At 40.6% G+C, this 25,235-nt stretch overlaps 1 protein-coding gene across 5 annotated transcripts in view; it reads right to left on the reverse strand.

Moving 5' to 3' along the window:
- LARGE1 (LARGE xylosyl- and glucuronyltransferase 1) overlaps positions 1–25,235 on the reverse strand; it is a 287,229-nt gene that overhangs the window by 20,244 nt on the left and 241,750 nt on the right. For all 5 annotated transcript variants that reach the window (XR_013929088.1, XM_080393311.1, XM_080393308.1 and 2 more), the window contains 4 exons: positions 23,583–23,695; positions 21,946–22,071; positions 12,842–12,997; positions 2,781–2,944 (listed from right to left, as the gene is read on the reverse strand). Coding sequence is in view for 4 of the 5 variants with exons in the window: in XM_080393311.1 (XP_080249437.1) it covers positions 2,781–2,944; positions 12,842–12,997; positions 21,946–22,071; positions 23,583–23,695 (559 nt within the window). In the remaining variant the exon portion in view is untranslated. The remainder of the gene's footprint in view (positions 1–2,780; positions 2,945–12,841; positions 12,998–21,945; positions 22,072–23,582; positions 23,696–25,235) is intronic.

Consider the following 25,235-nt stretch of genomic DNA (forward strand, 5'->3'; position numbering starts at 1 on the left):
CCTTTTTCTACATAGGGGAAACCTATTAATTAGGATACTCCATCAGCGCTTACGATTTAGGGCAGCCATTTAAAAAGGGAATACTTGCCTAGCAAGAAATGCAGCAAAATGCCTTTTGAGGAGTCCACACAGTGGACAAATGGCATACATAACTTATTTAAATGGCACGCCTGGTAATGCCTGCAAAGCTTTTCAGGTTAGTTAAGTGAGAACTGGGTTTTGCTGGTATAAATCCCCAGCTGGACAGCTTAGTGCCCCTCAGAATACTCCATTTTGCGATGTCATTCCCATTGACAGGCCCCACTTCCACGAGTTTGGTGCAGGGACCGCTGGGTGATGCTCCATAACCTGCTCTCTGTCGGTTGTTACAATAGTCTCCTTTGATCATAAAACTCAGAATTACAAGTTTCTAAGCACAACGTGACCAAGTTATTTTGGGTTTGGTTAGCAGTCCTCAGGAATGCGTTCTCTTAAGGACTCTAGAGAAAATACACTGCTGTACTGCATAATAATGAGGTCATCGTTTAGTTGGTAAATTTTTTAAAGGTCTGTTTCAGTCAAGTGTGTTTTGGTGCAATTCAATTGTTTTGTGAGATTCTTTGTTTTCACTTTTCTTCTGAAGAATACTTTACCCATTTACAACTCATTCTCACCCAGACTTCAAGTGCCATAATATTAATTGTGTCCTTCCTTGTCCACCTGATCTCAGGTTTTTGTCACTCCCACTCTGACCTCCGAGCCCAGGTAAATACCATGCCTTTAAAAAGCCAAAACACATGCATGAAAACCACCGTGATGCAACCAAGTCATTACGAGGAGACCAGTACAAAAGGTGACAATTAACCAGTAAGGAACAACACGGAATGAAACCTGTCTCAAAGGTTCTATCTAAAGACAGCAACGGGAACTCCCAGACTGCACCCCTCATCCATTCTGCAAACCTGTCATGGTAGCCTCATCTCCGACAGGACTATAACTGGAGACACTGGGAGCTTCTTTTTCACCTTTCCTCATCTCAGATGATCATTTGAAAGAATGATGCAGGAATGTAGCTTATAGCACTTTGTTTATGTACATGTCATGTTACATCTGAGACACTATTCTTATATGTCTACCGCTATGCTGGAGGGAGTTTAATAAAAGTGGTTTTAAGATGGAAAAAAAAAAAGGCAGTAACTGAAAGACATGAAAGAAAACAAAAGCAGCTAAACAGTTCTTTGGTATGATATTATTTATTGATTTTAGCTGGAAGAAAGTATTTCCAACTCAAATCAATAATTTATAGCAACACACCAACGAAGTAGGGAAGATTTTTCCTGCACAGTATCAGGATGGCAGTTCTTCCTGAATAAAAATGTGTGGTTCTGTCTATCAATAAAAACATGTGCCCCAGTGAGGATCCAGAAAGGGAAACAGATGCTCAGACTTTGCATCAGTGCCAGTGAATCAGCACTGAGCCCCAGCTCATTCTTTTGAATTAAATTCTGGGGGGAAAATATACCGTGCGTACATACCAGCTTTACTAATTTACTGTGGCACTCGCTCAGGGTCTGGGTTAATTTATTTCTTTAGTTTTTTACTCAAAGGTATGTGAACACTTAAGAAATGTTTCCTCAATTAAAAATCAATAGAGCAGACATTGATGTGCATAGCAAATCATAATACAATGTGCAGGATGCAGTGCTGAGGCACTGGTGAAACAGAATAACCCCCATTTGTTTGTGTTTATTTTTCAAACAGGCTGTAAATGTTTTGTTGATCTGAATTCCTCTGACCCTCCTGGAATACCGCAAACCTTCCACTGGCATGGCAGTGGTGGTATTCATGGGTTATGTTGTATTCTGTATGTGCTCCACTAAATGAAATACCAGTTTCTGGCTAATATTCATGGAGTTCTGACCTGTTTTGTAACCCACTCTGATAGTAATAACTACAAAGTTTGGACTAGATTCCAGCTGAGAAGCAGGAGGAAAGGATACTGACAATTCAAAATTTCACTGAGCTGGCTGATCTGGACTGCGCTTTCAGAGCTTCTGAAAAATGACAACTAATTGCAGTAGTGGGAATCAGAAAGGTGCAGGTGAAACTTGTCATGAAACGGATTATTTTTCCCAAACCAAATACTAGTTAAATTCCACTTTACATCAGAACTGAAAGTTGAAAAGAGTTAAACTAGAAATGTTATTCTGAAAATCAACATTTGTATAGAACTGCAATAACTCTGCTCAAAATGAGATTTTTCATTTCACACTAACACATAAAAAAACCAGAATTTCAATTTTCAAGTTCTCAATTTGAAACTAAAATGTTTAGTTTTGATTTTCACCATAAGAAAAATCACTAATTGAAATTTTCTTCAAGGAAAATGCCAATGAAAGCAAACCTAACATTGCCTAACGAGGAAATACAGTGTAAGAACTTGGTCAGCTACATCTGCTTGCCTAAGTACATTACAAACATCTCCTGTTCTTTCTAAGTTGCCGCAAAACTCAATAAACTAATAATGCCTGACAATCCTGATAAGTAAGGACCCCTGCAGTTCCAGTATTCAGCCTCTCATAAACTCCAAACACTGGTGTGCACTGCAGAGCTGAAGTCTGGATGCATGTGTGATATCTACATGTGCTATGGCTCCTGATTCTAGAAAGGTCTTACAGTACAACATGCAAGTTTCTACAAAAGCGTGCTTTTTCTCTCCCCAAAGCATTACATAGCTGGATTTTTCTGTAAGAAAATAGTCATTGTCTCAGGCTTTCAGATGAGCAAAAGATCTCCCCTACCTGTCCATTGAAAGTTGAGCCACCAGTGTTACATCGGTATTGTCGGATGCAGGCTCGTATTCATAATGTAAAAAATACAAATGAGTGCGATGGACGGTGAAACGTTCTCGACGAAATTCATAGCATAAATCATCCTCATCCAGCTCAGACAGCTGTTTCTGGAGCTGTAAGGAAAGAGTGGGACAACATAAAGAGAAGTTCTTTATAATTATTTTAGCAAATCAGAGTGAACAAGGAGGCTGGGAACATGCAGCATGACGCAACAGGGACGGGAAGCAGGACATACAGAATAGCATGGTTTTCCCAAGCCTGGCTCCTGCAAGTTGCTGGACAAGAGATTAGAAGAAAGCACTTGCAAGTAAATTGATAAAGCAGACAGACCATTGTATTACGGTCTATATATTGTATATATTACCTGTATTACATACTTTCAACATCCAGAATAGCAATGAAACAGTGAACAATCACAAGTTTAATAATCGCCAAGTTTCAGAGTTAATGCACCAGTGTGATGTATAATGTCATTCCTTATTACAAGCAGTGTTTCAAACTACTTGTAGACATAGAGCTCCAGTAGACAAGACTCAGAAGCAGATTAAGCTTCTACGCGCTGGACTGAGCAATTCCTGCTCTGCTGCCTCTGTTGGAGAGCAGTAAGTGCTGCTAGCAGCATGTACAGACAGCTGGAGAAGTAACACCTTTAACTGATCATTATTCCTCTTGAGATTTATGGATCTGCACCAGTTCTTTCAGTTGCAGAGGTGCCAGAATTAAGCCTACACTTTTAACAGGATTTATGCTTCTGGATGCCTAGTTTGAGAAATCCAAAGGACGGCAGATTAAGAGAACAGGTATTTTTTTTACTCCCTTGGAAACCAAGCCCCTTCAAAGTCAAAATGGTCATCTTGAAGCAATCCAACCCTGAGCCACACAGACTTGTACGTTTAACAGTATAAAAGTTTAGCTTTGGGGAAAAGAAGAAGAGAAAAATTGACCAAATGTCTACGCAGCTGACCAATTCCATGCCTGAACTACATTATTTTAAAGTCAAACATCTGGCTAGATTATTTAAAATTAATTAAAAGGAAAAATCAGTCACACCTGCTGTAAAATGTACTACAAAATGTAATGAAGATAAACTGTATATATGGTCTTAACATGACAGTTGTGTTTGTGTTGCTCTAAAATACAGGTTATTAATAAAGGTATAATTTTAATATTTCTTAGAAGCACCCTGTAAGAAGAATACAATAGCATATTTATCAGTAAATAAGTATGTTTTATAGATATTTTACAAGCTGGATAAAAATCACAGTACACTTCAAAACTGTTTCATGCAACAAACAGGTTATTGAATTACAGACATTCATTTAGGTTTAAAAATCTCTTCTTTTTTGTCCTGTTCAGAACGACTTAAAGTAATAGTTTCACCACCTTCAAGAAAAAAAAAAAAAAAAAAAAAAAAAAAAAAAAAAGACAATGTAGGTATTTCTTGTTCTAATAGTATGTTAAGAAGAAGGGCTGTTGTTCTTGGAACTATAAGCGTAACGGTTGCCTTCAACAATAATGCTTACAGCTGAATGTTTCCTGTGAAGGCTGAAGGAATAATACCTGATGTTTTCCTGTACATCACTCTATAATCATCTTCTTGTGAATAATGGAGATAGCTCCTTTGATTTCAATGAGTTTTGGATCAGGCTCTCATTCTTCTCTGTGCTATTGTTCTGCACAGATCTTAAAACATCCCTCAAGAGAGACTGCTTTTAAAAAGACAAGAGTCCGAATCTTGACAAATCTTTACTCGGGCAAAACTTCTATTGAAATCAAGATCTCATTTGGTGGAATAGAAATCAGCAGTTGTTCTATGTATTCTTGGAAGTTTCACTCATTCTGCTTTACAAATCATCATTCAGCTGAGCCTGTATTTTATTTTCCTAATCACACTCAAACAATATTTGAATTAAGCCAAATATTTACAATGACTAGAAAGAATACTGTATCTTTCTGTGTGTTCCTTGAAAAGAGACATTAGTATGACCTTGACAGAATTATCAAGGAGGTGATTGAAATTTAAATGGTTAAAACAATAGCAAAGCACATTTCGGGGGTACGTTGCTATCCTGCTGTATGTATAAATGACCAGGCTAGTTTATAGCTGTACAAAGGCTATTAACCAGGCAGTCACTGAATGATTTATCATATTACATTTGTGTTGCAAGCTAAGAGGGCATAAATGCTTAATCATGAGTTAAAGGATAACATTTGGGGCTGAATTATGACTTTGTGCTACAGAGCCCAGGGTGGGGGAAGAGGAGGAGACACAGCCTCTCGGAGGCCCCGGTATTTTGATGGTGTAACTCACCAAGTCACAGAGTTGGTGATGGAGGTGAAGGAGAGCAGCAGACAGCAGAAGACCCCTTCTGCTACAGGGAAAGAGAAATCTTGCTCTTCCCGCTGCAATTCATAGAGTCAGGATTTTGCCTCTGTCCCGTCAGGCTTTTTCTGAGCCTGCAGCTATCCTTACAGCCTGCGAGGTTCTCCCTGGCATGTCCTATTGACTCATGCTCAGGACTGTATGTAGTGTTGGGACCCAAGAAAAAGCGATGGCTGTGTCCATACCCCTTGGAGAGAGCAGTCCCCAGAAGGACTGTGGGCATGGTGCCCTCTGGCTGTCCCCTTGCTTCTGCCTCCAGCACTCTCCACCTGAGTGCAGGCAGGCTGCCAGCAGGAAGCCCAAGCACAGGCTGTCTGAAAGCCCTGGCTAACGTGTGGGCATCACTTGGCAGGATGAGACACACAGCTCCATCAGCACTCCGCAGGAATGCTTGCACAATCCTTGCCTGCTTGTACCATGAGCCTGAACTACTAGGCAGCCTTAGGAACCATGCTCTGCAAGCTGGGCAAACAGCTGACTTAAGGGGTGCTTCTTCGGGCAGGACCACCAGCACAGGACAGGCTGTGATCCGGCCTGGAACACTGTCACTGTGCATGTGGCAAGCAGCCATAAGGACGAGCCTTAAGGATGGGCCTACCCTGCAGTGGTGAGGCAACAGGCAGTGGAATGCAACAGCATGTGAGTATCCATATGAAAACTCCTCTCCTACTGGAAGCAATGCTGGACGTGCCAGGCACTCTGGATTTGGTCCAGCAAACCCCATAAGCTCACAAGCTATCTCGCTGAAGCTAAATGCACAACGTGGACAAACTATCAGGACCAATAGCTGGCTGCTGCACAGTTTTATGCAGTTTAAGAGCCTCTCTCTCTCTTTCTTTGTTCCCCTCATTCATATATAACATACAGATACCCATGCCCCAGTATCCCATATACATATAAAGGCTGCTTCCTCTTTACTATGAGACACATACAACCTATAAATACATATTGCATACAGTCTTATGCCATTTTTTACACACATACTTAAAATGAAGACTGTTAAAAGGTGCATGACATTCAAAAGACAGGGAATTGTCTAAGACAGACACACATATACCCTTAAATTTATCTCTGAGTTATCCGGTATTATTTTTCAGTTACATGACCACATAGAATTTCTCCAATGATATAATCTTATCTACAGCATGCATATTGAGTGGATCCATTATTTACAGTCAAAGAACTTATAGCTTGGTTTAAGATTTGCTCCCACATGTATTCTTGAAAAGGTGGATTTATAATGGGAATGCTGACAGACCTGTGCAAACAGATGCTTACTTAAACACAGCGCACCATCAAAACAAGGACCTTATTATCAGCTGGATTTGATAAAAGAATGTCATCCCCATTACAGACCTCTCCATTATGCTTATAACAATATGTCTAACATACAGCAAAGACTTTTCAACCTTAGAGTGACAGCATGTATTCTCATAAGTGAGCACCTGCTTAGCATAAGATTCACTGTTTCTACAAGATTTTCAATGCTAAGGCTACTTGCCACTGAGCATGTGGGAAATGTCACCTCTAGGAACCACTCTCACAGTTAAAAAATATATTCTTTTCAGACTGTGTATGGTAGATGTTCTCTTAGGAAATACCGTAGTGGGAAACAAGTGCTTTCATTAGCATGATTATTTTACTTGTTTCAGAAATAAAAAGGCAGCCATGACACGCATAATGCCAAACCAGAGCGACAAATGATAAAAAAATATATATGCTAACTTGTCACAGCATTCTTAAAACTAGCCAGCTGGAACAAGGTCTTTTACCATAACATACCAACATACTCTCCATACCAGTCCCTCTGCTGCCTTCTCCTGGTCTCTCCTCATCTAGGGCACATGTTCTCTCTACTTCTTCCTCCTCAGCTGCTCCCTCTTTGTTGGCTGCCCAACCCCTTAACAGAACCAGCCCCAGCTGCACCTTGTCTACATCAGCCAACCCACCGCCCCTGAAGCTAGCCCACACCTGCACATTATCAAAGCTAATTAACCCAGCTTCATTCCTCTATGCTAAGTTACTTCTCTGGGCAACCAGCTGTGGCAGGTGATCAGACTTCATCTCAGGAAACATAGTTTTTGAAGCTAGGCTGGCCAGAGGGGACAGCAGTATAATTCGCCTAAGTTTTCACCAGATTGGCAAAAGATATGTTCCTGGCTCAAATGTCAGCTCTTTCTCTGAGGTATACAGTATTTCCATGAAGAGGCCATCGGAGCCTGTGGTGTATGCAACCACCTCAAGCTTTTCCCCATGACTCACTTTAAAAGAAGAGGCATACCAACATGACACCCCCCCAAAAAAAAAACCAACCAAAACAACTAAATACAAAAAATCCCAGTCCACATATCTCCCATCTAGCAGTAATATAAGCAGTTGAAAGTGGTATAATGACAACTTTGAGGCAACCAACAGGATGGACTACCAGCTCAGCATTTACTAACAATAATAGTTATAATAATAGAAACACCACAGCTGGGGAAGTCAGGATTTCACCTCAAAACTGCCATATACCATCTGTTACTACTAGAGAAAGACTGTCATGAAAAATAGTAACTTTAAATCCCAGTCCTACAAATGATGCAGTATTCTGAAATTCTGCAGGAGCAAAGGGTACTCAGAGCATCAGTCTGACTGTAGGTTCTTTGCCTTGATATTGCCTTGGAAGCTCCCTTTTGAGGTTTAGTTTAGATACTAGGAAAAACTTCTTCACTGAAAGGGTGGTCAAGCATTGGAACAGGCTGCCCAGGGATGTGGTGGAGTGATAACCCATGAAGTGTTACCACATAGATGCGGCACGTGGTTTAGTGGTGGACTTGGCAGTTCTGGGTTAATGGTTGGACCTGATGACCTTAAAAGGTCTTTTCCAACCTAAACAATCCTATGATTCTATTTTTAGACATTCAAAAATGCTAAATTTCTTAGCAGAGTTGATATTACGCAGTACATTACTAGCATCTCCTGCTTTTCTGGAGGATGTTAGAAGCTGGTATGCACAGCCATTTACTAATATTAAGAAACTCTGGTTTTGCACAAGAAAGTAAACACATAAAAACACACATTTAATACACGCCTAAGCAAGTGTTTTCAGGGAGAACTACATTTTTTTACCCTGTATCTTTGTATTGATTTGAAAATCTGAAAACAAAAACCTGGAGAGAATTTTTTCCTGTGTTTTCTGAAAGTGTTCTCCAATGGGAATCTACTGTCCTTTTCTTAAACTGAGTGATATCAGTGATAAACTTCCCACTGATCTTGCTCTGGGCTTTGGATCAGGACACAGGCTTCACTAATAGGGGACACCCCATTCAACCTTCAGATTTAGTACTTTGGCAGAAGCACCTGGTGAGGAGCTGTCTGCAGGAAAGAAGTTTTATGAGAATGCTAAAAGGTTGAGTGTGTGTCTGTGCTAAAATCAGGCTTACAGTATTTATTTCATGGCGTAAAGATAGTCTTGGTACACAGAAGTTCCTGTTGAAATATTTTAGGCTTTACAGTAGGTCCTTTAGAATGAAATGGTGGACATAAGCATTAAAAGCTAATAGGAAATGTTCAAATTCAAGATTATTATGAGTTTCACCTTCATGGATGTCTCTAAAATCTTCTGCATTGTATCAAAATCAGAAAGGAGGAGTGAAAAGGGGCAAACGGCACAGAGTAAGTAGGATGGAGTGATTAAGGACGTGCTCCACTTGAGTTAAAGGCTGTGTTTACAGGATTTGGTTCATATTCTGAGTTTCACATCCAGAATCTGCCCAAAAGGCAAAGGGTGACTGTAATACCAATTTGTAGAGAAGAGTCTGCTCTGTGCAATCTCATTTACCACATACTGAATAAAGGGGACTTACAGTAGTGCTCTATGGCAAGGAGCGTGTGGCAGGCTCCTGTCCCCAGCCTGTCCCTGCAATACACAGGGTCTTTCAGCTTGAATATTTCAAGGGAAGAATGAAACACATATATACACACAGACGTACATACAAGCATTTTTACATAAACAGAAAAATTACCCTACTCGCTATTTCTTTGCCTCCAATATTTCCATTTCAGAGCCCTATCTGTTCTGTTCATTCCCATTCGTAATGTTTTGGAACCTAACAACACTGCTCTTTGGTGCAGCTGAAGTTCAACAACTGACTAGATCAGAACTATGCAGTATAATGTCCAAAGAGTCCTTTAGACCTCTTAAAATTCAATCTGTGGTATTATATTTCCTTAATAAACATTAAAAAAAGAAAAGCACTAAACCTTCCGTACACATACGCAAAGGAAGAGTGAGAGAGAGTAACGTAAGGTCCAGTTACCTGTTAAACTAATGCCCCTTTGCATCTGTGGGGCACTGTAAAGAGTCCTTAAAAAGGGAAGATACATAATTTACATTCATTTTTAAGGCCACCCCAGTACTGATGAGAAGTGTAAAGGGGCCTCAGAGTAACAGAACCAGCCCAACAGTACCCAAAGCCACACTTCCTTTTCATGTTTTACAGATATTTGCATTGCAAATGAGATTCTTTAATTACAGGTTGTATTCTAAATAAATCATCATTACAAATATTAAACTGTAGACAAGCAAAGGCTGGCGCAGGGGAACAAGACCTTAAGGGTAGATTCTGATACAGCCAGACTGTGAGTGACAGACTCACACCAAGCCACAGCTTCTTCCACAACGAGTGCATTCAGTGCTTAACTAATTCTCTCTGATTATAAAACAAGCAGAGCTGTTCTAACATTTTCTCCACTGGTCTGCAGGGCAGAGAGGCACAGGCAGTTGAAGGAGAACCTTATGCCCATATACAACACCTAGCATAATAAGCTCAGCTGTGTTTTGGAGCTCCTAGTCTCAATTCAGAGAAGAAAGGAAAAAATAATAGGTGTTAAAACAAACCAGATAGCAATTCTTACTTAATATATACTTGACTCTGCAGAAATTATAGCCTTTTATGTAACGTATATGCTTAGGAATCCTAATGGAAATGTATGGCTGCATCTTGTCAGAGTAAAGGTCCATCTAGACCAGTATCCTGTCTCCAGCTGTGAGCTGGCTGCCTGGAGAGGAGTGTAAAGGCATGGTGAGTGTACAGTGATGCTTTCTCAGAACACTCCCCCAGTCCTGAACTTGTGGTTCAAGGACTTTCTGCACCAAAGCTTAACAGCTCCTGATTGATCTTCTTTCCATGAAGAATCACTGTTGGCCATATGTATATTTTTAGCAACACTACCTCCTGCTCAAAGCTTTAATACACTGTGGGTGAAATGTCTATCTTTGTTTTGAACCTACTACTTGCTATTTCCATTTCATGCCCCCTAATTCTTGTACTGGGAGGAATGACAAACAGTGGTTCCCTATACACCTTACAAGATGCTCCGCTTCTGAAGATTATCATGCATTATGTCATGGGAATGTACTGTGTTTTAAAAGGACACCTGTGACACTGTTTGTGCTACTGCAGACTACGTGCGAGAAAGGCTGGTTTTCATGATAATCCTATTCTTCGGGTCTCATAACTTCAAAGCTGAAACCTGCTTTTTGTATTCTATAATAAAAAGCATACAGTCAAGTTTAGAGGGGAGCTTACATCAAGGGTAACTAATAAAGAACAATGCCTTCTCCTAAGTGACTACCCTTAAGCTGTTTGAAGTTGATTTTTTTCTGTATCTGACTGTTTTGATAGAAGGCTGTTAACTTTTTGGTGTCTCTTGGCAAGTTAGGACTCATGTATTTTTGTATGTCTAGCTCATTCTTCTCTAGTATCTTTTTTTTTATATATATTTATAAATGGAAGAACGAGTTACATTTCTTTTTCAGACAAGCCATACCATATACCATATTGCGTTCTACTTGTCTAGAATAAGAAACAGGCTTGAACAGTTAGTCATTTCCAGTGTCTGTCAATTAGATACAAGTTCAGTAAAATGAGCCATTTTAAACTTTCAGGACTGCCATTTTCAGCATTGAGAACTTGCATTCACTGTGCGCTGCTCCCCAGCAACTTGTCGTCTGGAATAAATCTGTTTGTTAAGGATCTACAGAGCTCTGGAAAATATAGCAACATGTCTGTGACTGCATTCATGCTCCTTGAACCCACAGAACATACTGTGAATTCAGTATAATTTAAACCTGCATTCTTAAAAGTATGAAGAGGTGTGTTTAGTTCTGTTGTCTTTTTTTTTTTTTAAATGTCTCACTCCCCTTTTCCTATCCTACTCTCTACTCCGTCTGTTGTATCTTGATGTCTCTGACTGTCAGACTCTTGTGGCCTTTTAGCACAGTCAGTTCACTTGGCTGTCTAAACGCCTCTCAGTTTTCCACAGGATTTTCTTTCTCCATGTGCTTTTGCTCTCCCCGCTCCCTCCCTCTCTCCTTGCTCTCACTGTAAACAGCTCCCCACCCCGCACCCCCCTCCCCCCCGGGCTCCATTTCATTATCTCCCAGTTAATGTTTATCTCTAGTTTCTCAGTGTTCCCCATTTCTTTCAGAATACAGTGGAATGGTCAAATAAGGATCTCTGAAGCCATGCCTCGGACCAAAACATACCTATTCAATCTCTGAGTGCTACAGTCTGAAAAATTAGGAGTGGCATCTCCTGTGGTCATTTTATCCAGAGACTAAATGGAAACACTACAACCCTCAACGATGCTATTGATTGCCAATTACGTCTTAACTGCTAACGTGTATGTGATACTAGCTTTGCTTTATGAATTTTTATACAGAGGATGCTGTATATTTTAGAAATATTTTCTCTTGAAGATAACATAAATAGAGGTTCCTTTTATTTCCTTTCAGACTATGTAGCCAAAATTGGTACTTGCTCTAGAAATCTCCAGAGATCTCTTTGAACACGAGTTCATATATAACTGCGTAAAAATGTTTCAGTCAACAGATTTTTACATTGGAATTGTATGCACTAAGGCATATACACACATAAGAACACCTGTATGTAAACATCCTTGATTTCAACCATTTTCAAAGGATTTGCTTCATCTGAAAGGTTCTGATTGCCAATTTTCTGCAGATACACATAAACGCTGCTGGTTTTGGGTAAGGGCAGTGCAGAAAAAACCTGCAGTCTCACACTTACATGCACCTTGAAGTATTAACTCATTTGATAGTTTGCAGCATGGCAAAAACTCATAGACCTAAATCCAGTAGTCTTGGTATTTTCATTTCTTCTTCATTACTTGTGCATTAGTATCTTTTAGCTGAAATTGACATCATTGTATGCTGAACAAACACACAGCCAAGAAACAAGCCTTTCCCTTGGAAAGTTTTAGGTCTAAGGGTGAGATCTGCAAAATTGTCTAACGGAATTAAAAGCCCAAATCCTCATTTTCAGTTTGTGATGTTACCTTTGTCAGGGATTTTTAAAAGACAAAGTAGACAAAAAAAAAAAAGCAAAAGCACCCAGGAGAAAGGCAGGATTAATAAGAGTTTTACAGGCAAGGAACCAAGGCACAAAGTAATTAAAGATTTGCCCAGCGTCACTCCTGGAATCTGAGCACTGACCTCAATTCTCCTGAGTCCCTCCTCACCACACCACCTGCACCACCAACTTTTGAGGTTGTCATGTAGCTTGTGCCTTGTATGTATGAACCACCCTTTAAATTGTCAAGCCCTGGACATCCCACTTACATTTTCACTGTTAACGTCTGCCTCACTGGGGCAGCCAAAGAGTTCCCGTCTCAGCAAATTCCCATCATATTCCAGGAATGTCAGGTAGAGGTTGCGGAAAAACTCCACATGCTTGTTTTTCACTCGCAGCTTCTTTGGTGAGTTCCAGTGAATCACCTCAAAGGGAAAAAAATGAGAAAACACATCCTGCTGTTAGAATACAAATTTGCTTTATCCGCTCTTTTTGTGTGTTCAGTTTGCTGCCCTCTTAAAAAGAAACAGACAACAACAACAAAAAAACCTAACCCCAAAAACTACACAGACTTCCTTCTGTCTTTTTATCAGGAAGGCTTTGCCATGTCGTCCACAAGTAACTGCACACTCTACAGGTGATGTGCTTTGAAACTCCTCTGTAGCTTTATCTGCCCATTTGAATTAGGGTGCTGACCTAGTTTGTGATGCACTACCTCATAAATGCTGCAGCAACTCTAATCATGGAGCTGACAGGTTATGGACTCCTGAAGAAGGTTGGAAGGATGAGGGATACAGGGATGTGGGTATTAAACATTAATTTTCTGATTTCCACATGACTGTTCCAGCTAACTGATTCAGTGTTTCAGGCCAGGCAGACTCTTCTCTGATTAGGTATTGAGAAGAAAAAGCTTGGAATTAATTCCTATAGCCATTTACACCCTTCAAAAACGACTGAATTTAAACTGACTCCTTTTGCCATTGCTTCATTTAAACAAGACTGATCTCTGTTGCGTTACACAACAGAGTGATGCAATACAATGCTTCACCCTTTGCATTCCAATTCCTATAAGGTATTTAGCCTCTGCTAATGGAAGGTGACTCTCACACTGGCCTGGATTTAACTCTAATGCTGACATAAAGGGCACGATTCTCATTTACATCAAGGCAACTTTGCACTGCTGACAGTGCAAATGAGAATGGGGTCCTAAGGAAAAACTAAGAGGGAGCCAAAAGTGGCTTGCAGGAACGATTTTGTTTTATAGAGGCTATATTTTAGGCATAAGAAAAAAAACACCTGATGTTTTGTGTTCAGTGTTATTCCTGTGAGTTCTAAAGAGATTAAAAAAAAAACCCCCAAGAGTCTCCCTCAGGAATATTTCCAAGCTAGGAGCTCTGGAGGTTCTCTGAATCCATTAAGTTAATTGCGTGAAGGCACCATGTCACTCACACACAGCCACAGAGCTGCAACGCCAGCTGCTGAGCCGGTGGCGTGGTCAGCTTTGTACTGAACATTGCGTTTGTGGGAGGGAATGCACAGAGCTGAAGCATGGCCCGTAGAACAGAAGCAGCCCAGAGCAAATGAACGCAGTTCCCTCAGTGTCAGCAACACAACTCCACAGGAACAGGGAGCTCTCTGAAATCACGCTATCTGGTGCTGCGTGGACTGGAGGAGGAAAGAGCAGGACACAGCCTGAATTCTTCCTGTACTAACTTCAGCAAACAAGACAGTCTCTCCACTGAGTATTTACACTGCTGTAAGAGCTATGGCATTCTCTTCTACATACCCAACACTAATGAACGTATCTCCTGATAGGCAAAGCTTCATCCCTTCCTGGGATTTCACTGCTGAGGCTACACTAGGGTCTAAGAAAACCACACGTGCAGTTACAGAGAAGCAACTGTAGGGAAAACCAGGTCAGAAATTGGCAAATCACTTACTCCAGTTACAGGAACACTTCAAATCAAGATCATGATGCATCTACACACTTTATAAATCTGCGTAAATATGTGGACAAAACACTTGGTGTAGATATTTTTCCCAGGTAATGCTACATTCTTTGCTGGTTTTACATTTGTCCATATGTTCGGAAGTGTAGCTTAACTGTGCAATAACACGTTGCTGCAATATATGCTGAAAATGCAGAACACCACAGAAACAAAAGGAGCTTTAGGTAGGTTAGGACATATACTTAAGATGATAGATTTCCCCCACTGAAAAATGGATCTTAAAAATCTCCTTTCTTTGAAAAGAACTTGGCATATTTAATCCATTGCATTTAACTGCAGCAAAAGGCATTAAATGCAGGCAAAAAATCTCACCGATTAAATCCTACCTTAGGAAAACAGGCACATGTAACAGAAGCATAGAGCTGAAGGAAACTAAAGGGCTGCTTAACAGTTTTACAAGGTACTAGTATGCATTTTTACAAGCAGGCATAGAATGGAAACTGTCTGCTAGTAGCATGCACTTATTTAAGAGTACATCAAAGCAAGCTGAGAAGCTGGTGAACAGGACAAAAAAAAATACTTGCTGAGAAAAATCTTCTGTGTATTCTCAATACTAGTCCTACGCTTCATGTGAGTTTCCTTCTGGATGTCTTAAAAAACATCGCATCCCCCTGCTGAGCACCCTGACCACTCACGCTGGGGACCGTGAGCACAGAAATGGCTAATGATGATAAACTCGGTAAGTGTTACGGGACAGGCTCCCCGGAGCCGCAGAAATTTCTCGTCAACATATACTATGTCACATCACAACCAAGCACTGGTCTTGATGCCTCTACCCAGTTGTGTGTGGGATGATGTCAGACAACTGCAGTTGTCAGCGTAGAGGCTCTTCGCTGCTGCGCTTCAAAATCTGTTGTGTGTGTAAAAGCTGGTAAGTGTCAAGGGCCTAGCTGGTGGTTCAGATCTGATCAGTTTTGAAACATATCAGGATGCTGCATGTGTACAGCTGTCGGGGGAGCCTGGAGTGAACTGAAGAAAGCTGAATGGAGTTGATGACTATCCAGAAAAGCTGATTTTTTAATGAAGAAAGACAGCACACGCCAACGTGTGCTAAAGAACATCAAGGAGCTATGCAACCATCTGGATGACCTGAGGTAGGAAAACCACAAAACAGGTCTAGCAAAAAAGCAGGCTGCTTTTCAAATGTAACATGATTAGATAAATATTATGTGATATATGAAAGCATAAAAAAGCAGGTTTCAAAAAGCAGCAAGACTCAAGCATTGACGTACAACACTACATCCAAAGACCATATTCTTTTTTTGCTGTCAGCCCACACATTCACCTTCAGTTCTGACTGTAGCTGTCTGATTTGGTATACTGCACCACCAGCTACAGCAGAAGTTGTATAGTCCAAGACATCCTTGCATAGCCTGTCACAGGCATCAGTGAAGTACATGATAAAGACAAGGGGCTGCACAGGTAAAGCTCTGGCCATTATGTTAGAAAGTTTATTGTGGGCAACAGTGAATTGACTGGAGAAAAAAATAATCAGTTGGTAAGAGACTACAGGGAAATTAAAAAGACAAAAAAAGCAAACTTAGAATCCACTTTATGTGCAGACTGAGCAAGTGTTATCGCAACATTAAAAAGAGAAAGCGAATCTACAAACTAAAAATCTCATTACTATAACATCCCTTTTCCAAGACTGAATAGCACCATAATATTGTTGTTTATTTCTTCTTCTGTTTTCCCTCCTAGTTTCTAAGCTTTTCCAAAGCTCTGCTGGCTTACAGAGAAAACTGCAGCGATAACGTATAAAATTCCAGTGCCGTTATCCGGGAGGACACCTCAGGACCAGTACTAGCCTTCAGGCTGTCCCACAGATCTTTCCTACCCTTGATCAACGCCTCCTGAGAACTAAGAAAAATATGCTCCTTAATCTTCATTTAGCAATTTAAGTACGAAATGATCAAAACTTAAAATTCCACATCTATTTAACAGTTGGTTAGTCATCATCAAGCATCTCAGCACTATCTACATTTCTGTTAATACCATCCTAGTTAATCAGCAACTGTTACTACTCACTGATTATGCTCAGCCAGCCTCCTGGAATACTTCCATACACTTGTGACTGCACTAACTGCACCAATAGCTCCCACTTGTTCACCAGGTTCTGACCCAAAGCACTCAAACAATGACACAGATGGAGGCTGGCAATGAGATCTGAGGTGGAAGGTAACAGAGAATGTTATGTGCTGGTAGGAGAGTGCTCTAAGGTCAGTTACCTGCATGGAAATACACAGAAAACAAAAATCCCAGCAAAGTTCCTTAGGTCGCCAGCTGCTTTGTCCTCTCTGGGGAGAAGAAATTTTTTGAACCTGACGTTCACTAAATGATAAGCTTCAACACAACATTATTTCTATAGGTACCTTTATCCATTTCTCCCCTGAAGCATCTTCTCTCTCCAAAAGAAATATTTGGCCAAATGTTCTTTAACTACAATCTCTTCCATTTTCTACCCAAAGACACATCTTGACAATTTCTCACTCTGCTTCAGCCCTTATGAAATCAGAGAATACAGGATATCCTACTTTGCAGGCTGAAGGGGTAAAAAGTAAGAATAAATTAAGCTTCAATTTAAGCCTAAAGAAGTTTAATTTTGCAAAGCACTGAACAGATATTCTTAATTAAGCCCATGAGCAGTTTACAATTTAGGTAAGTAAGTGGTATTTTGTTGATGGGGAACCTTCCTGCTTAAAAACTAGACTCCTTGTTTAGGCAACCAGACAGTTCTTACTGAAATCAACAGGAGTTAAATGTTCAGCACATGTGCACAGTAAAGCTACCTATATATGTCAGTTCCATAACATCTCAATCGGCTTTTTTCCAGGCACATATTATTGAAATGTTTATATATGCCTCAAGCCACGCTGCAAACAAGCACCATATGTGTTACTTATGCCTTGATTAGAGATGTCTGGAAACTTTATTTTTAAACTGCGTTTTATCAGAAATGAATGGTTTAATAGAAGACCCTATTTCCTCAGAAAGGATCAAATACTTCACAGAAATGTCATCAGGGAGGTTTCAGACTGATATTTCTGAACTATGTAAGTGGAAAAGACTCACGTTGGAGTAGCCAGCAACCCAGAGGTCCAGGCACTGCTTTTGGATGTGGGATTCAAATCCTTGCCCTGCCTGATTTGGTGCCCATGGTCCCAGGGATTACTTTACTCCCCAGCTTACTGCCTATGCTGTATGGCACTAAGCTGACAGACTGTCCCAGTCTTGTACTTTTCAAAATTCTCAGTTTTTCCTCAGAAGGATTTGCAGCTCTCCCTTCAACTCCTGTGCTAATATTTAACAAGAGGCCTCCTGCCTGCACAAACACCCCTAAAAACATCTCTATAATACCACAGTGCTCCCTTTTTGCCAGAGCAAAAACATCTTACTGACTCCAATGTTCATTCCAGGGAGTGGTATATTTAACCCTCTTGAGCCCTTACTTCTCTCAGTGTAGCTTTTCCATGGTTGGCATTAAAAGATGCAAGGCAGCAAAATGCCAGAACTGCTGTGGATCAGTGTTGAGGTGCTTGGACAGCATGTGGTGGCTCAGGCACAGGGATAGAAAGAGGTGCAATAGGTCATGTTCGAGGCAGATCTGAAATGATGTATTTGGGTTATGGACAAGAAGCTGCTTAAACTTTTGCAAGCGATCTCACAAAATCATCCTGGTATGGAGGACATTTCCAGGCAGGATAAAGTGAATCAGATAACACAATTTCAGAATGGGGAATTCATGAGAGGTTAATTATTTATCTACTTGCTAATTTAGTATCAGCTGTGCTCAAAACCAGTTTGGGAAACCATCAACAGGTTTTAAAGCATTTTCCTATTTTGGGGTAGGGGAGTAAATTCTAATAATTTGATGCATTCCCATTGAAGAGCCCAGCATCTGATTTTTGTGACTGTGAATTACCAGATCCTGTGTGTAAATAGCATCTGTATCCTTGACAACCAGACTTCTCTTCACGACTGACTCATTCAATGAGGTCATGATTCATTGTCAGAGGCATCACAATTCATTACCTTCTTTCACAGGATTTTTCTTGCCATTTGGTTTGTGCCAAATCATAGTAATTGAGACTTCCTCACAGAGAGGAATAAACTGTTAACCAAAAAGGAAAGCAAACACAGGACCCAACAAAGCGTAAGTAATGCATAAATGAACCCCAGTTCCAGGCAGATCCCCACAGGCTTTGAAGCCCAGCAAGGCATGGACCTACAGTACACGTGCTTGTCCATCGACAGTGTGGGCTACTGGGGGCCACGTGAGGAGCTGAGATACACAAGATAGCGGATGCCTACACAGCATGACTGTTAGCACTTCCACATCTTTTGGCCAGTCTTCAATAACAACTCGTGAGTGTTTCTCCAAGGTGTAACAAATGCCATGCAAAAATAAATGCCTCTGGCCTTCAGAGACTGTGGTTGGCTCACTTGGCAAAAAGAATTAAAGGGCATCTGCTCCTTTTTAGACCACTCTTTGTTTTCTATTAAAATTGTTAATTTCAAGACATTATAATTGTTATTCAAGACAAAATTGTTAATTTCAAGACCGATACAAAGCATCCTTAATACACGTGCTCTTGGGGTGGGGAAAGGAAGATTTCTCTAAGTATAGTTGTTTACATAAGTTTTGGTTCCACATGCCATGGACAGCAGAACAAAGCCCACAGATTTCAGTCTAGCTGTGTACAGTGTGGCCTCTAGTACTATGAAGCATGACACAGGAGGTAAGAAAGCATTAAGATGAATAAAATTAATACAGTAGTCTTATTTTGATGTTGCTTTAGATGGTTATAAAATTAGTGGTAACTAACAATACAGAAATTGGTTATAAATATTTCTGTTCTTATGCCTTTTCTGAAAGATCCCCATATGCAAGTTCTGCTGAATTTGTAGATGCTGCTCAGCTGCAGCAAGGAAGAGTTCAGCAGTAGTCAAACATCTGACCTTCTCTAACATAAGACAGTACAAAAAAAAATTTCAATAAAATGGATAGAGATGCATCTTAATGAGGACTATAAAGACAAAAAAGCGATTAGAATCCTCTTCAGGAAATATGAAATATTCAAGTGCTCCACAGACCTGCAAAAAGCATGCCGGTCATTCTGTGTTTTCATGAATGTGAATAAAGCAGCAAAGCAGTGTATATATACATACCTTCCCCCCCACCCCACCCCCTGAACCCCAGTCAGCCCTGGAGGTCTAAGTTTATGTGACACAATGTTGTGTGTAAGAGATGACAAATCCTCAAGTCCCATGGACTTTGAGGCCAGATGGAATTAAATCAGTGCCTTTTCAGTCTGACATGAGAAACACAGTCTGATTTGACTAAGGAATACCTGACAGGGCCAGTTTTACCTTGGAATTTAAATCTCTCCCTGCATTTCCTTCTTTTCTGCGCTATACTTCTTAATCCTCCAGTACAAACTTCACAATCTGTCTTTCTCTCCCTCTTACCCTGGAGATTTCTTTTACTTCTTTCCTTATTCCAGTCTTACTGTGAAATACAGAATGTGCCAAATACGTTGTGTCATACCATTTATATTAAATACCATGGAACTGACTAACTTCTTTAAGAGTGTATTTTCTAACTTGGGGTAGTGACATTTGTTGCTTTTTTGAGAGGGCCACATACCAAACCAGCTGGTTTCTTTTCGACCAGAATTTTGCTAATTTTCATAATGCAAATTCACAACTTTAATTGGTTTATGTTTGTTTGTTTTTTAATTGTATGAAGAATTTTAAACAGTGCTGCCTGAAGGCCAGTTCTTCAACTGCTGATACAGAAAGAGCTTTATTGAAACCAGGGAGCTCATGTGCACTAGATAAGGCTCTGGCCTCTCTTCGAAAGCAAAGAATTTCATCCCTGATTCAGTATTTCGGGGATAATTTTAGCAGTTTGAATAAGTCCAGTTCAGCTGACGAAATTGCTTATGTGTCTGGACCCCTTGTTGAGTTAAACACTTTAGACCAGAAAGCCAGTGGAGGATATTATGCACCTAAGATGTCATTATTTATGCTGTAACGGACCTGACAGTGTGATACGATATACAGTAATAAACAACCTAGCCTAAGTCATCCTTGTAAACATAAATTTGTTAGCTGACAATGAGGAAAGGATTCAATTTATTTTTAAGATACTTCTATTAAATGCTTGTTTTAGGTGTGACATATGAGCTAGATGTCCCACACCTGAAGCAGAATAGTCAACACAGTCATTGGAGCCTGAAGAGTGATTTGCCTGACTACTTGGCAGATGTCTGCTCCGAGGTGTGCTTAAGGAGTCTCCAAAACCACTCATGTATAGCAACACCGAAAGCACCTTAGGGTTATCCTGCCTGCCCATCAGCTGCCTTGCCAAAAGTGCATCGTGTCCTGTACGTAGGTCTCTGTTGTGTCTGCCAGTACCATACAGATACCTGAGAGTATCTATGGGGACTCAAACTGTGTTTAGGCAACTGAACCAAGCCCTAGATCCTCAGTTATGAGGTTCAGTATCTTTTTCTTATGTGAATGTATGTGTCCTAACCTTGTGCTGAATCCAATCTGACTGTCTCAGCAGATTATTTGAAATAATGTCAGCTTCTAATTCACAGAAAAATACTGTGATATCTCTCATGTAGGAGGTGTATTTTTCTCAAATTCATCTTTTAGAAAACATTCTCCCTGTTACTACATCTCTCTTTCTGTTTCAGGCCTCGCAATTGCTGTCATACATGATTCTCAGCATGAGTACAGAACTAAAATCTCTACCAGCACTTTGTCACAAGGCATAAAACCATGCTGCTTTTAAGTCTTTGCATTGATCCTGCCCTACAAACTTCTATCATAAAACATTTAGTCATCAGCGTACTGACCAGTATACTGATCTAACTTTAAAAGCTGTCTTCTATGGACCACACCAGAATAGTTGTTTGTGAATACTTTATGTATGAAATTCAAGCAATAGTGGCCAGCTTTGACAGGTAATTTAACCCTTGTAGTAGGTCTTTTTTCTTTTGGTAAGTGCAGCTTTTGAAATCAGTGTGTTGAGGGTGACTGATTTTCTATATTCATCCAGTATCCAGTGTCCATATTGAACACTCCTGCGGTTACCCTACGAATTGTTACAAGGGAAAATTTGATTATATTTAAGAAATATATTGCACCATAAGGGTGGTCAAACTCTGCAACAGGGGAGCAGGGAAGCTGTGGAATCTCACTCTTTGGAGACTTGACACTCAACTGCACAAGCTGCTGAGCAACTTGATCTAAGTTGGTCCTGCTTAATTAACTTCGTCTTTCTGACTCAGTGGTGTCTTGCATTCTCTGTCTTGGAGGATACCACCCATGCAACCTCCTGTGAAACATACCTTCAGGTCAGACACATCTCTGTAGCACTGCTCAGAACGGGTGTGATCAGACAGCTGCACATTCCAGAAACACGGGAGCTGGTAGACAAGGAAGGGATTTTGTTTGATGACTGCGTTGAAGATATCCTAGCAGACAAAACCAGAAAAGCAGTTGGGTATGTTGTTTCTACAGTGAGATGATCTCAACCCCTCCCCAAGCTGACTGTCCTTTTCCCCCTCACAGGTAAAAATGCAAATGGTTATGCAAGTTGAAATCTGCAAATCTTGCTTCATAGTTCTGTTTCCATAGAGTGTCCAATCAATCTAAGGGTGATGTGTAGATCTGAAGACGAGGAACAGGCTCTTTTGACACACAGAGCTAATGGATTCCATCAAAGTTTTCAAAACATGTACCTTCTACGCCTGGCAAGAGATGTGGTTCCTCTTCTAGTCACCAGGGAGAGTAATAAGCAGTAAATGACCAACAGCCTGCTGTTAGTAAGTACTGCATCACTTTTCAGTACAGGGGATGAAGGTGATCATGGCAGTTGCGCTGTGTCAAGGTGAATTACTATGGGGGATTTTAGCTAGAACTTCATTGTTGCAACAAGTAATCTAGGTATTTCATGGAAAGGGCATGTAGGTCAGATCTGCAGAACAGCCTACACCATGAGGGACAGAACGTGTTCTGCTTCTGTGCTGCCATCCAGTTGGAGAAGTAAGGTACAAGGGCAGTCAGTCATATGGTTAAAGTTCTATAAACAACTTCGGTCTACTCTGCAAAATTTTGTCCCATGGAGGTATTAGACAGCAACTCAGGACCTGGCTGAAAACATACTGAAGTTGCAAGAATTGTTTTAATGAACTTCAGTAGCTTTTGGATCAACCTGCAAGGACATTGCACACAAGTGCACATCTCTGTGCACAGTAAGCGGCATCCTTCCTTAGTGGTGGGTGGTCATAAGCCAGATGTAGTTCAGAAACAGTAGAAATATCTAAATATGATGCCGTATTGAGTAAATACACTCAAGCTGTTGAGCAAGACTTACTGGTTCAGGTCCAGTACTACATTAACAGGGCTTCTGGATTTAAAACTGAGAGCTGGCAGGAAGCACAAAGAGAGTAAACATGCATTTCTGCATATAGGCGCACTATTTCTTCTCTTGGCCTCAGTTTCCCATCTGTGCAGGGAGACAGCAGTGCTTTTGACTTCCAGGGGTGTTGTGGCAAGGAGCACATTAAAAGAGTGTTGGGACTCATCTGCCAGAAACAGTAAAGAAGTATCTGGAGACTCCTAAAACTAATGTCTGTTTAGACTATAACCAGTAGGACAAGACACAGTCTATTTGGACTTCTGGTGTCTGGAGAGTTTTATGTTAAAGAAAGGAGGACAGAAAATTAAAGCTTGAGAACCCCATTTGTTTATCTTACAAATCATCTGTGCAGAGTAGGTTAAAACATCAGTGTAGTAAGAGAAATCTCAGGAGTAAATCTCAATTCCTCTCTTCCATGTTTTCCCCAGAAAAATTCAACAAATGGTAACTACAGGCACAATATCTTTCTCCTGCCTTTTCCCACATCTCATCCCCTTTCCACTTCGTACTTTCCTCAATCCATGGAGTAGTGGTTGTACCACTCATCTACAATGTCCTACTCACCTGGTCAGCCAGTGAAGTGGAGAGCATGCTCATTAACTCCCGCTCTGCCGTGAGTCTCCACATCTGCTCCCATTTCATCTTGCGTAACTTATCGAGGAGCAGCAAGATAACCCCTGAAGAAAAACACAGTGCAGAGAAGCCATGATGCATGTGCCAGCCAAGGCCCATCCTGTGTATGTGCTGACTCAGCAGTTAAAACAAGGACATGAGCTGAGATCTATCAGTGGGAACTACAGTCCTTACCCTTCGCTAACACAGGTTGACTAAAAAAAGCAGTGTCAGGTTTCAAGATGCCACTAAGAGAAAGCTCTTCTGAACCCCTGAGGATGCAGACAGGAAAAGGAGAAGGCATACAGATGAATGCTTGGATATACAGGCTTGCAAGAAGGCTAAAGTAGCCAAAGAGGAGTGAAACTGGGAAGAAGTGAGAGAAGGATGTTCTACTTCTAATAGTCTTCTTAACTGATAAAGTTTGATTTCATTATGACATGATTATCATTGGGATTATTCCTTACAGACTGAACGGATCGAGGTGATTCACATGATGGAGGTTAACTCCATCCAAAGGTCATTATCATTCCAAATAGAATTAGACAATATCCTACAAGAAAGAAAGAAGGAACCTCTTGACACTCCGAGGTGACCCTCCCCACTCCTTATTCTGAAAAGCTACAGGCTCTAAGAGGATAGATATTCTGTCAAGTCCCTTTCTACTAGGGAAAGGGTAGAGACAATCCCGATTTATCTAGTATGACTCCATTTCTGCCATCTTCACACGGAACAGAGATCTGCTTCCTCCGAAATCCCACTGTTTAAATTAATTTCTATATGGGCTGAAATCAAGATTATGCTAAGCCAAAGAGAATTTTGTCACTCATATTAAACATTTTACTCAGTGTGTGTGTGGGGGAATCTGGCCCTTAATACTTAGTGCATAGGATGCAATACATACATGGCATAATATGAAACTGTATCCCTTACTTCACCCAGTAAGAAGTTAATCACCTGAAACATCAGACTGCAATCCTTGAAATTTATTTTGAGTAACAGATTATCAATGCTGGTTACAACCTAGCCTTGGAACATGCCCACTGTTAAGGCAGCAAGTGTTCATAGAGCAGGACCCTCAGATGAGAAAGTTACACTTGAAGCCAGAAAAGAGGTGTCTCAACATGCATGAGAGGTTACTCCTTGGCTGCATGTGGAAGGGAAAACAGCAGAAGCAATGAAGCTGGACTGAAGCATCAGCAAAACCTTTCCTACAGTGTCTCAGAAAATTTTACTTGAAAAATTAATTTGGAAAGACTTAGATAAGAGCACTGTCATGGGGAATGAATGCAAACTGAAGGACCATAAAGGAAGAGTACTGATAAACAGCAGCCTAGCAGGTTGACAGGAATTACCTAGTAAGAGCAATGATAGGTTCTGTGTTGTTTCACATCTTCATTAGTGGAAAGGGGGAAGTGAACAGAATAGTAATGACATCTGCAAGTGACATTAAACAAGAGGTCTTACAAAAAAAATGTCATGGCAACTGTAAAGAAACATAACAGCTACACAGAACAATATGAAATGGCAAAAGGCAGGCACTGGGAAAAGCTGCCGGAGGGAGTCTAAGATGATAAAACTGGAAGTAATGAGAATAAGAAAAGA

Source organism: Falco punctatus (genome assembly GCF_963210335.1).
Source record: "Falco punctatus genome assembly, chromosome: 6".
Classification (NCBI taxonomy): Eukaryota; Metazoa; Chordata; class Aves; order Falconiformes; family Falconidae; genus Falco; species Falco punctatus.